Below are 13,733 nucleotides of genomic sequence, written 5' to 3' on the forward strand. Positions count from 1 at the left end.
ACTTCCCAAAGGCAATCTTTTAAAATTTTTTATTTGAGGTCTTCTTGTGATCATCACCAATATTTTAGACAACTTAGTTTTACTTCCATTGGTTGAATCATCATGTTAAGACAAGACCTAAAAACAACCTGACATGAAAGGTGAGAACTCAGCTCACTGTTACCTACCTTCCCATCCCACACTTGGTAGTTACTATTTTTAGCTCATCTATTACAATTTTACAAGGCGATATTCATATCAATGACACATCAAGAAATTACACAAATACTAAATGTACAGCTTACTCTTAAAGCATTTTACCCTCCTGATGAATAAACAGGATATTACCAGCACCCTAGGCCTTCCTTGTGTCCCCTTCACAGACACTAATCAGCCCCATTACCAAAGGTAACCTGTAGTTGTGAATTATATTGCAATGCATAAGCTTTGCCTACTTTTAAATTTTCTTTATTTTTTTAAAATTTTATTTATGTATTCATGAGAGACACACAGAGAGAAAGAGAGGCACAGACACAGGCAGAGGGAGAAGCAGGCTCCATGCAGGGAGCCTGATGTGGGACTTGATCCCGGGTCTCCAGGATCACGCCCTGGGCTGAAGGCGGTGCTAAACTGCTGAGCCACCGGGCTGCCCTTAAATTTTCATTAAACAAAGTCACACAATATGTACTTTTTGGTGTCTGACTTCTCTGCTTAGCATTAATTGTAAGATTCATCCATGTGGTTGCGTGATGTAATACTTCATTCATTCTCATTACTGTACTGTATTCTATTGAATACTGATTTCACAATTCATTTATTTATGTAATAGAAGCAACAATGCTTTTATAGACATTTATCAGTCTTTTGAAATATATATATAAATATATATATGTATATATATATATAAGTATTCCATTGGATATATACTCTCAGAAGTGGAATTGTTGAGTGGCAGAATACAAGTATGTTCAGTTTTGGTAAATATCAACAAAATTATTGTACCAATTGCACTCCCATCAACAGTATAGGAGAAGTCAAGGTGTTCCATATCCTCTCAAACCCTTGGGTTGTCACTGTTTTTAAGAATAGCATTCTGGGCACTGGGCATCTGCCTTCGGCTCAGATCATAATCCCAGGGTTCTGGGATTGAGTCCTGAATCCTGCTTCAACCTCTCCCTCTGCCTGCCACTCCCCCTGCTTATGCTCTCTCTCTGTCAAACAAATAAATAAAATCTTAAAAAAAAAAAAAAAGAATAGCATTCTGGTGAATATAAATGCTATCTAATTTGATCTTAATTTACATGCCCCTCATGAACGATACTGATTTGTATTGTTTATTTGGCATGGAAACCTATTTGTGAAGTATTTTCTAAAGTTTTTATGAATTTTTGGATTGTCTGCTCTTATGGATTTGTAGACAGTCTTTATTTATAATAGATAAGAGTCTTTTGTCAGATAGATATTTGTAAATACTTTCTCCTATCCTATGGCTTGCCTCTTTACATTCTTAAATCATGTTTTTTGATAAATACAAATTCTGTAGTTCAATTTACCCAGTGTTTTCTTTATGGTTAGGGCTCCGGCTAGAATTCATTTTAATGTACAGTTTTAGGAGGAGACGAGGTAGTTTTTCAATAAGCAGATATACGTTTGAGCCAGCAACATTATTGAAAGAATCATCATTCCCCCGTCATACTACATGTCACCAATGTTATAAATAAAGTGACCATATGTGCGTGGACCTATTTCTGTACTCTCCTATTCCACTGGCCTATTTGTCTGTTCCTGAGCTAACACATGTTTTCTTTTCTTTTTTTCTTTTTCTTTTTTGTTAAGATTTATTTATTATTTGGGAGAGAGAGAGAGCAGGGGGAGGGGCAGAAGGAGTGAAAGAATCTCAAGCAGTCTCCCCTCTGAGCACAGAGCCAAATGCTGGGCTCAATTCCAGGACCCTGAGATCATGACCTGATCCAAAATCAAGAGGTTGACACTTAACTGACTGAGCTGCCCATGCGCCCATAACATGTGCTTTCTTAATTGCTATAATGTTACAATGGATCTTGATATCTGTACTGCAAATCTTCCGATTTTATTCTTTGCCATTGCTTTGACCAGTTTTAGCTTTGCATTTGCACTCATCCTTAGAAACAGCTTGTCATTTTGCAAACACACACACACATACCCACCAACACACATGTACTAGAATTTTCATTGGCGTATTGAATCTTTAATTTGGGTAAAACCAGTATATTTAGAATATTGAGTCTTAAAATCATCACCATTGTAAATCCTTCCATTACTTTAAACCATTTGTAAATTTTCTCACTAATGTTTTGTAGTTTTCTGCATAGTAGAATTGCACATTTGATATTTTTATAATTACTTCTATTTAATTTTCAGTTGTTTGTTACTATCATATAGAAATACTATTAATTTTTGCATATTGAACTTGTATCCAGTAGCTTTACAACATTCACTTATTAACTGTGATAGGTGTTTGAAACTTTTAAGGTTACTTTCTGGTTTTGGGTATTTTCAAAGTTTACATAAATTTGTCCAGATATGGATTTCTCTCCCATTATTTTTGCTAGATTTCCTTGATAGTTTTAAATATTCTTCTCATAAATTAGTGGTTTGTACACACTGTCATTACAGATGCTCACATGCAACCTTCTCATTTTTCCCTCCTCCTCCCTCAGCTAGTGAATGCCACTGGCCTAGATAGTTATCTGGGATCTTGGCAGTCACCTACAACATTAAATATTGCTACTACCTGCTTTTGTAGTAAATATTGCATCCCTGTCATTAATAATTTCATTAGCCTTGGGTGGAGATTCCTAATAAGATACCTCAGACTTGATTCCATAGTAACATACACCTAATTAAAAAAATTATTTGTGTACATTTATAGAAATTAAGGGAATAAAATCAATTTATAGTATATAATACAATGGATATCCTGGTTTTTTTTTTTTTTTAAAACAGTGGCAAGAAACAATTTATTGACCAAAGTGAAGGCATGAGAAGGCAGGACTGAAGGAGTGAGACCTCCCCAGTGACTTCAAAATCATGTCCTCAACCAGGTCCTGGAGGTAGCCTTTGTACTGGTCCAAGGTGAGAGTGAGTGGGTAGCTGTAAACTCACTAAACCTCTGCTGCCTTATACCTAAATTAAAGTGTTATTAACTTTTATCTCATAGTGTTAGGAAAATTAAATGAACAAAATGTTCCATATTGTGAGCCCTTATGATCAGCTCTCAAAGTTAGCTAGTTAGTTAATTAGTAAATATTAAAATGCAGGCATCATTTCTTCTAGCCTAGGGTAATAGTCATAATAATACAGAGTTATTTCCCACAAACACAAATTTCAGAAGCTTTAATTAATAAATTCAAATTATTTAGATACCATTTGCCTACGTGCTGTTCAAGTCACCTAAATGCTTTAATGCCACTAACAAATGTGCCCTGGTTTTCCACCAGGATAATTTGATCAATGAACGCTTAACAAGTGACAAGTAACATTATCTGATTATGTCCTCTATCTTTTGGCCCTGTGACCAGCACTGCTTTCTACTTACAATGAATAGCAGGGAATAATTTATGCCTTAACCATTTCTGATTCAGGACCATTCACAATATAGTATGTGAATCAATAGAGAATAAAAGCTCAATTATCTAGCAGATTCTTGAAATGTCAGATCAGTTAGGTTAAGCCTTGAGAATTTGAGCATTTCCTCAAATTTCCACCAGGAATAGAAGAAACATGGGCAAATATTAAATAAGTATAAACTGTGTATATTGGCAAAACACTTGTCATTTTGCTAACCTGAAAGATGGGTGATTGAGGAGACGAGTGATTATAGAAGTTATAACATTGGGTATAAAGCAGCCACCATGGTGTCGGACACATTGCAGCTCTTCAAAAAATGAGAGTTCCTGTTCTTTGCTCCCTAGGCTGTTGTCGCTGTACGTCAGCCAAGAGCCTGTTACAATTGCTATAGTCCCAGCATGCCTCTTCAGCAACTCTGCCACAAGCACTGCCTTTCCAAGAAATTCTCCTGATCCCTGGCCCTTGCTTTTTCACTGCTTCTGAACTTCCTATCTGATTTGGCACTTAGCATTTACAGTCTGCTGTTAGTAAAACTCCTTCCACATCTTTCAGCCTATCTCTTCTAAGCTGGATCACAAGTTCCTTGAGGGAAAGTTTGGCTTTATCCTTGTTTGATTTCGCCATAGGCAGAATGAGTCATTGCTTAAAGCCCCACATAACTCATTTTACATCTCCCACGCGCAAGGAAGCTGGTAGGAGCCATCCCCTCTTATAAACTGAGAAACTCTAAGTGATAGCCGGAATTAAGGCCATTAAAAGAATATGATAAGGGATGCCTGGGTGGCTCAGTGGTTGAGCATCTGCCTTTGGCTTAGGTCATGATCACGGGGTCCCAGGATCATGTCCTGTACCAGGCTCCCTGCAGGGATCCTGCTTCTCCCTCTGCCTATGTCGCTGCCTTTCTGTGTGTCTCTCATGAATAAATAAATAAAGTATTTTTTAAAAAAAGAATGATAAAACAGGCTTTTGTGGCAAATCATATGGGGCAGAAAATACTGCTAGACCCCTAGTTTAAGAATTCTGACCTAAGAAGAATGTTTAAGAATGACCTAAGAAGCCAAGACTTGATCCAGCCTAAACAACCACATCTCCTACTACTCCCATGAGAACAGTCTTATAATTCAGTAAATATCCAATCATGTATTTATATGTATGTAGTAGTAAGCATTTATCTGGGTTCAAATCTTGCCTCTTTTACTTACTGATTGTATGGCATTGGGAAAGTTACTTTATTTCTCCAAGCTTTAGATTTATCATCTGAAAATGTGGAGAAAAATAGTATCAATCCTGTTTTAAGTTACGAGGTTCAGGAAAGGGAAATTAAAGTAAAGGTTTCAACAGAGGAAACTCACTATAGAGAATTGGTTTTCCTGGGGCTAGAGTGCTAAACGGGCAAAAAGAGAGTATAGAGGTAATGTCGATATAATAACCACAAGAAGGAGCTTCTGTCCTTGGAGATGGATAAACAAAGGGAAGAAGTGCACTTATCAGAACACAGAAGTCCAAAACAGGAGCTGAGAGGAGCCATAAGAAACCAGGGCTCTGACTTTGGATGTAGAGGTGCTCCCAACTGATGCAGGGATCTTGAAGAAGACCCAATGAGGCTGGTTCTGGGAGTGCCTGAAGATGCTGAATGCTGGGACTACTTGCTGCTGCCCGACGTGGTCTGCCACTCAAGGTATATCATACACATCAGAAGCAGGCAGTCTACTCTTCCCACCTCCAGCTTTCCACTCTCTCTTTGGCCTCCCTTTTTTTTTTTTTCCTTTGGCTCGCCTATTGGTGGAAGTAACTGTAGTCGGCTAGCAAAGGAAAATGAGTTTTGCGGGGTCCAAACCCCAGCACTACATAGCACAGCACAGAAGGTGGGTTTGGAACTCAGAGACAATAGTATCTTAATTTGTGTATTTGTTAAATAGAATAGTGATAGTGCCCAACCCATAAGAATTGCTCAGGGTATTGTACTGAAGCATCTAGCACAGAGAATGGAACATAAAAACAATTTTAAAATGTTGAATATTTATTATTTTATTGGGTGTGTTTCTTTGTTTTTATTTTTAATTAAGTGATCTATCAAGCATCCTTAATCTACTATATTGGTATTAATAAGATTTGATAACATTCACTTGAGATTATAAAATGGAGTTTCACACTTATACATACGTGCAATTCAGACTCATGTAATTCACAAATACTAGGAGTAAACAGTATGCTAAGAAAACAAAGTTCCTGCCCTTTCAAAATCAGCATTAATGATGCCTGGGTGGCTCAGCGGTTGAGCATCTGCCTTTGGCTCAGGGTGTGATCCTTGAGTCTCGGGATCAAGTCCCACATCGGGCTTCCTGCATGGAGACTTCTTCTCCCTCTGCCTATGTCTCTGCTTCTCTCTGTGTGTCTCTCATGAATAAATAAATAAAATCTTTAAAACAAACAAAAAACAAACAAAATCAGCATTAAGTAAATAATTACTTCTTTATCTGTCCAGAAAATGGAATTTTTTGACATCATAGACTTTCACTGCTAATCTGTGTAACTTAAAGTGTTTGTCACTTTTCTTTTTTTTTTTTTAAGATTTTATTTATTTATTCATGAGAGACACAGAAAGAGAGAAGCAGAGACACAGGCAGAGGGAGAAGAAGTGTCCATGCAGGAAACCCAATGTGGGACTCGATCCGGGGACTCTGGGATCATGCCCTGAGCCAAAGGCAGACACACAACTACTAAACCACCCAGGTGCCCCATGTCACTGATTTTCTAATTAGTGCTTTTAGACTCTTCCAACTTAAGTAATATACCTCTATTGTGTTTTATGACAGAATAAACAGAACAGCAATAGTATGGCACCTTCTCTTGGTGTGAAAGAAGAATTTCTCTTACCACCAATCAGCATGGTGCAGATGGAGAAGATCTTTTCTGCATCTGTATTAGCAGAGACATTCCCAAACCCAACACTGGTGAGGCTGCTGAGGGTGAAGTACAGAGCGGCAATATAGGCACTTCGGATCGATGGGCCCCCCAAGGTATTGTTGCCGTAGTATGGAGATTCTAGTCTCTTTCCCAACTCATGGAGCCAGCCTGCAAAGGAAGAATGAGAAGGTAAGCCCAAACTGTAAAATCCCAGTATTAGCACCTGGCAGTCACGATAAATGAACATTTAGGTACATACTAATTTGCTCAGGAGAAAGAAGAGAGAAAAGTTAAAAGGAGGTTAAAGGCAAAGAATGAGTTTCCATTCCTAAAAAGCAAAAATGTCACTTTTATGCAAGCTGTTCTGTTTAAGACCCAGCAGAGTAGTGGGCATTCAAGAGCAGATGGGTGGTCAAAGCTAAACAGGTTCCCCTAATGCAGGAGATCACCTGCAGAGAGAGAAATTGGGATTGTTACTGTCAGTAACAGTGTTGTCTATTTCTCTAGTGGTTAAGCTCCTTTCTCAGTTGGAATTTTAAGAGATAAAGGAGTCTAGTAGGTATTTTCAAACCCTACATGATGATAAATAGCAACAAACACAAGAATCTCGACTTCACACAGACAAGATGGGCTTTATTTTCATCCTGCGCAACTTGCCCTGTTTTATTCATTTGGGCTGACATCTAGTTGGCTTACCAGTTCATGCTACCTTACTCAGGAATCTTCCTCTGCAACCCCATTCTGCCATTTGGGGCTGGGAGGGGGAAAACTGCTCTACTAAGAGGTTTCTGTAATAGAACTGGATGCCCCTTGCAACTGTTTTATAGTACTGGTGTATATATGTGCCCAAACTGATCAAATCAAGAGCTTTACATATATGCAGTTTGTTGTATGTCAATTATGTGGTCATAAAGCTATAAAAAAACTATATTAATAAAGATGGGAAATAGCAAGTAGGCTATTGACAGTAATAATAGGATGGAAACACAACAGAAAGACAGCTTTAAAATCCTTTATTGGAAATATTTATCCTCTAAGATTTTGTATTCTAAAATTCTGTCTCTCTCACTGTATGTATGTATGTTACAAAACACTATGACAATTCAGTTGAACCCATAAGGCTCATAAGACTTTTGTTAAGAGATGTTATTCACTGGCCACTACTTTCTTATAAACACTTCATTTAATGGCTGCCCCAAAAGAGATGAAAGTCATTATACTTTTTAAGTAGTAATAATTCTGCCCTTTTCTGCTAAAGTTATAGATTATGGAACTGTACTAAGTAATTAAAATGCATATTTTAAACAACTGGGAATTCCTTGAGACCAAAGAGAATTGCTTAATGGCAAGTATTGTGCCTTATTAATCCTGTTTCCCTAGAGAAATGTTTCTCATCCGTTAGTTTGCCTCAGAAACATCTAGAGGGCTTGTTAAAGAGATAGTCAAGTGCATCCCTGGAAGTTACTGGTACAATTCAGGAGGCTGGGTAGGGGCTGGGAATTGCCTTTGTAATAGATTCCTACATGATGCTGATGCTGGAGATGGAAGGGACCATACTTTGAAAAGCCACTGCTCTGGTACAATGATTCTCAACACTGGCTATAGCTAGAAGACTTTTTAAAAAAATACGCTGCCCAACAGCTGTCTCCACTAACTGCATTAAAATTTCTGTTGCCAAGACCAGGTACCGGTATTTTTTACAAGTCCCCAGTAAAATCTAATGCAAAGATAGAATTTAGAACCACTATTCCAGTACTTAGCCAAGCACTAACAAGAATAAGGTTTAATAAATGTTTTTTTTTTTTAAAAAGAATGAATTAATGAATGAATAAATGATTCTTGCACTCTGTCACAGTATGAGACAATATGACAACATTGATGCAATGAAACAGCATATACGCATTTGTAAATTTGTACTAGAATAATGAATGTATGTTTTGATGATAGAGAATAATAATAAAACATTAAGTTTTACATTATAAAAGGTGATGCTGTTAGTAAGCTATGAATATTTACTCTGTCTGGAAAGCTTTGTGATGAAATAAACACTAGTGATGGGGTTCAGGGCAAGCTGCCTCAGAATGTGCCACTTTGGCATGTGAATTAATTGAGCTGAAGGCAATCAAGGCCTAACAGACTCAAGAAGAGCCTTTTACTTTCCTCTCAATAGCCTAAAATAATTTAAATAGAGGGCCTATACCAAAAAGAGAGCTATTACCAGGGATAACTTTTTACATCAGAAAGGCAAACATTTGTTTACCAAACATTTATTGTTCTTATCTTCCAATGAATTGCATTCCTTCCCTTTGAAGCCCCCTTCAGTTTAACTCAGGATGGCATATGACTCAACTACCTGTCTTTGACCTCCTCATGTCTATGTGAGACTTCCATATGTACTAAATTAAATTGTTTTTCTTTTATTTGATTGTCTTATGTCAATGTTATTAGGCCAGCCAAAGAACCTAAAAGAAGGAAAAAAATTCCTCCCCTACACTAGATTAAATACAGATTTAAATCTGGACTCTTTAATTTACAGGCCATAGGAACAACTAACTTCTTTAAGTTTCACTTTTCTTATTTGTAAAAACAAGGATATTGTCTAACTTGTAGGGCTGCAGTGGATCCAATGAAGTGCCACATATGAAAATGCCAACCACAGTTACTGGTAGAGGGTTGGTGCATCATATCTCTTTTCTCTTTCTTGCTTCTCTTGATGACATTGAACAAGAAAGTACACAATACAGAAAGCTAAGAAAAAATAAGAGATCAGCAGTGAACTGTAATGGAAAAGAAAGGTGGTGACCACATGTATTCAGTAGAACCTAAGGTAAGGATTAGCATTTTCTAATAGCAACAAAAGGGAGAAAATTCAGATGGCAGTGGTTTTTAAAATTGAAGGAGTAATACACCTCTATGTAAATCTGAAGAGAGACATGATCCTTTTGTCAGAACAAAATTCATGTGAAGACTCTTGCACCACTGTATTCATTTTTAGTTGGTTCATGGCTTCCTGAAGCCCCTTCATACATATCAGATTAAAAACCTCTGTTCTAGAAGTTTAAGTGAGGGGGAAGAGAAAGTGATAAAAGGAGATTTAATAAAACTTAGTCTAATCTAGTATAGAGAAAGATTCAGAAATAAAAACAATTTATCCAAGATTAATTGAAGAGATATCACAAAAGCAAATCAAATGTGCATTTAAAAAATATTACTGGTATGTTTATATACACTGTAGGAAAACAGTCTAGACACAGAAAAAAATCAGGAAGCAGAAATAACATCTGAATTTATTGTCATATTCAGGATGTTGATTTCTCAGAGTGGTGCCCCTGTTGGCATTTGATCCAAATACTATCAAATCTGAGAACAAGAGGATGCTGAATGGCCAGTGGGTTGGCTGTTTCTTATGTGTCTTCCAACTTGTGCTCTGAAAGGTTTGTTGTTGTATTATTTCTACTGGACAAGGAAGTTATTAGAAGGGCTCTCATCCCTTTGTTCCATATTGGTCATTTCTGCTAATTACTGGGCAACTGAAGAATATCATTTTGGCCAAAGAGTAAATATTGCATAACCTATTTTTTGTTTTAGTTGATGCACAGAAGAAGAAAAAAATCAGAAACAATAAAGCTACTGCTTCCTCTTGGCTGAATCAGCTATACAATCAGACCATGAAGAAACAACTGGATCATCTATTGATCTTGAAGTAAAGTATTCATTTACTTACAGAAGCCAGTTTTCTCACTTAAAAAAAAAAAAGCAAACAAACAAACCCAGTCAATAGATTTGGTTAAGCTCCTTAATTTGAATAAAAGTAAAAGATGTAAGAATTCTCTGAAACAAATCAGTTCTCATATAAATTGATTTCAGTATTAAAATAGGATAAAAGTTTGTATTAGGACACACAGATTATATCCTCATCCAATGCCTGTTCATTTACAATGTGGAAAGCTATCTCAGAAATGATTCAGGGAGCAAAATGCAGAGGAACAACAGACCTACTTTTGTTGATATCTCTTTTCTGTCTAGCCAACTGTTCTGTCTATTTTCAGAAACATCTTGTTTTTTAAGAAAGGTTGCTACTAAACTGTGTTACAGCTGACGGAGCGAAAGCAATAATGATGATGACAAAACCTGGTAACACGGAAAAGAGGTAACACCCACAAATCCGGGGATTGGATCTGTGGGCTAAATAAAACTTTTTCACAGAACAGCTCGTCCAAAATGAGAGCACATGTTCACTGTAACAAGACAACATGTCACTGTACTGTACAGAAAAAACAGTTTAACCAATTTGGAAGCCAATCTTTTTTTATGCTGGAGAAACTCATCTCTAAAGGAAGGGATGTCCTAGAACAGTCTGTCTGCTTCTGCTCAATTTTTTTTCCTAAAGAACATTTTGAAGGAAAAACATACACAACATAAAGTAGAATCTAAATATACTGAATACACTCCCCTCTCATAAAAACAAAAGATAACATAAAATAATCCTATCATTAGTAAAATTGATTAGATAAATAAAAGAGTATATTTCTGGAATAAAGATCAATTTCAAAGCCCAGAAGAGCCTGTAACTTAGTATAATTCAATACATATATTTTTCATTGTATTCTTACCTTGGGCCCAATATTTCACTTAATTACATACTTTAACTCTAAATGGAAGTTCTTAATTATTTTACTCTTTAGGTTTCCTACAATAACTTACTTACTTTTTTTTTTTAAGATTTTATTTATTTACTCATGAGAGACAGAGAGGGGGAGACACAGGTAGAGGGAGAAGCAGGCTCCATGCAGGGAGGCCTGATGTGGGGACTCGATCCTGGGTCTCCAGGATCACGCCCTGGGCTGAAGGCAGTACTAAACTGCTGAGCCACCTAGGCTGCCCAACTTATTTACTGTTACAATGCATGTGTGTACAGTTTGTACAGGTGTGACCTGCTTTATACAACATATGCATTCTTGAAAAGCTTAGTTTAGGTTAGCATTTAGTAAATTATTTTAGGTTTAATGAAAGAAATAGGAACATGTTATTTTAGGAAGACTTATGGTGAATTTCTTTGGTCGCATAAAATACCTTAGGAATATAAAAACTACCCAATAAAATATAAGCTTAGTAAATCAGATTTATATGTGTGTTAAGATATGTTTGTATGGATAGAGAAAAGAGAGAAGGGACTAGCACACGCATAATTACACCAAAATTCAAAATGGTACTTTACTTAATTGGGTATGAATGAACCATGCTGTATTAGGGTTTAGCTAGAAGCAAGAATGGAGCCCATGCTAGAGTTTCCTTGTTACTAGGTTGGCGTGTAGTTTACTTTTCGCTGAGGACTTCCTGTGCTCCAGATACTCTACTAGGGCAGTACATCTTCCAACTCATGAATAGGCCTTAACTTATGGGATAGGTTATCATCCATATTTTGATTCATTATTTCACTAATCATTGTAACAATTTAGAAATTATTATCCCTGTTTTAAAGGTAGGAAAACTAAGACTCAGAGGGATTAAATAAATTGCTCAATATGGCAGCCTCAGGATTTAATCCAGATATGTTCACTGTTGGAACTCAAATTCTTGGCCACTATGCATAGTACCTCAATGTGCTACAGACCTAAGAGTACCAGCATTGCAGTATAACCGAATGCCTTTACAAGCGAGGTACCATCCTTTATTATGGAATACAAACATGGTAAAAAAGAAATAGTATAGTTAAACCTTCCCAGAAGCAGACTCTGAGACATGGCTTTATCTATAAGTAATTTATGTAAGTTTTGGGTCCAGCAATATTTTTGGGAGACAATAGGGAAGGGGCACATAGAGTGGAAGCAACCGATGAAGTGTGTCTGTAGTTACCGCTATAGACAACTGCAGCCTAATCCTACTGGGGAACCTCTGGGATCAGTGTGGAACACACCTTTGGTTGGAGCAGGGGATATATATATATATATATACCAGCTATCAGCTATCAATAATTGAGGGCGGCTCCAAGGGAGTTTGAATTCCCTACCATTGCCATGACAGCTAGCAAAGGAGCCTTCCATACCTGAAGACAGTGCCTCAGGCATGGATCTGATCCCAAGGATGGGAATCATATAGATTGAGGGGACATGGTGGAGAACCAACAACATTTTCGATAGCAGCCAACACTTACTAAATGCCAAATGTTTTACTAGGCTTCCACATAGCATTATTTTCATACAACTATCACAATTACTCTACCTTAAAAACAAAAGAAAAATAAAAAACTGATGATGAGTCCCAACAGAGAAGTTCAGCAATTTTCTCCCTTCTTTTCGGGAGTTTTAGAACTGAGAGGCAAATCCATACTTTTCTAACTCAACATCCATGATCTTTCTACCATACTACACTTTATAAAGAAGTAATCATTTTAAATGATCTTTTTAATTGTGCTTGTGGAAACCATTATTTAGTAAGTTTGCATTTTCAGTGGCCACTTTTGCTTAGAGTGGGAGATTGTGTCTCAAAGGCACATATCATATTAGAGAAAATAGAAGAATTATCCAAACATAATCCACAATGTAGACATGGGATAACATGGCATTTAGAACCTAAAAATTACTTCAACAGGGATCAAGAGGCTTCTAATGTAAATTCCAAGCATAGAAAATACTATAGTTAACATTTGCTTCCCCTCCCTCCATACTTAATCCTTTTGGACTTCATTCAGATAAGAGGTAGAAAAACACTGTTTTATGAGTCCTAAGGCAGGAGGTGTCTTACTGGGAGAGGCAAAGCCATGGGAGACAATGATTGTAGTGCATAGCATGAGAACTTCTCTGATCTCTTCAGCCTCCCACAAGGGGCTGAGGTGTAGGCCTGCCCAGCAGCAGGAGTGAGTGAGAGATATGAAACTAAGTATCAGAAGTCTGAGTGTATGCATGTGCTTATGTAGGTTTGTGGGGGTGGTGATGGTGTGGTACTGGAAAGCCAAACCATTTGTCAGGTATTGTATTTACTGTTATACATATTCAAAAAGGAATTGTTAACCCCAAAAAATATTACAAAAAAGCTTAAGATTTCATCTCCATTGTCTCTTAAAATATCTATATATTCATCTCCATTTCTTAAGGTTCAACTAGTACCTGTCGCTATAGGTTTTTGTTTTGTTTGTTTTTTGATTTAAACAAACTTTTTATTTTGGGATAATTTTGACTAATAAAAAGTTGCAAAGAGTACAAAGAATTCCTATATATCCTTCACCCAGTTTCCTCTAC

General features: G+C 36.9%; 1 protein-coding gene across 1 annotated transcript in view; it reads right to left on the reverse strand.

The window, feature by feature from the left end:
* Positions 1-13,733, reverse strand: part of KCNH8 (potassium voltage-gated channel subfamily H member 8) — a 367,241-nt gene that overhangs the window by 61,710 nt on the left and 291,798 nt on the right. Inside the window, exon 8 of the mRNA XM_055321520.1 lies at positions 6,466-6,663. Within this exon, the coding sequence (XP_055177495.1) occupies positions 6,466-6,663 (198 nt within the window). The remainder of the gene's footprint in view (positions 1-6,465; positions 6,664-13,733) is intronic.

The sequence above is a fragment of the Nyctereutes procyonoides genome, unplaced genomic scaffold (genome assembly GCF_905146905.1).
Source record: "Nyctereutes procyonoides isolate TBG_1078 unplaced genomic scaffold, NYPRO_anot_genome, whole genome shotgun sequence".
Lineage (NCBI taxonomy): Eukaryota > Metazoa > Chordata > Mammalia > Carnivora > Canidae > Nyctereutes > Nyctereutes procyonoides.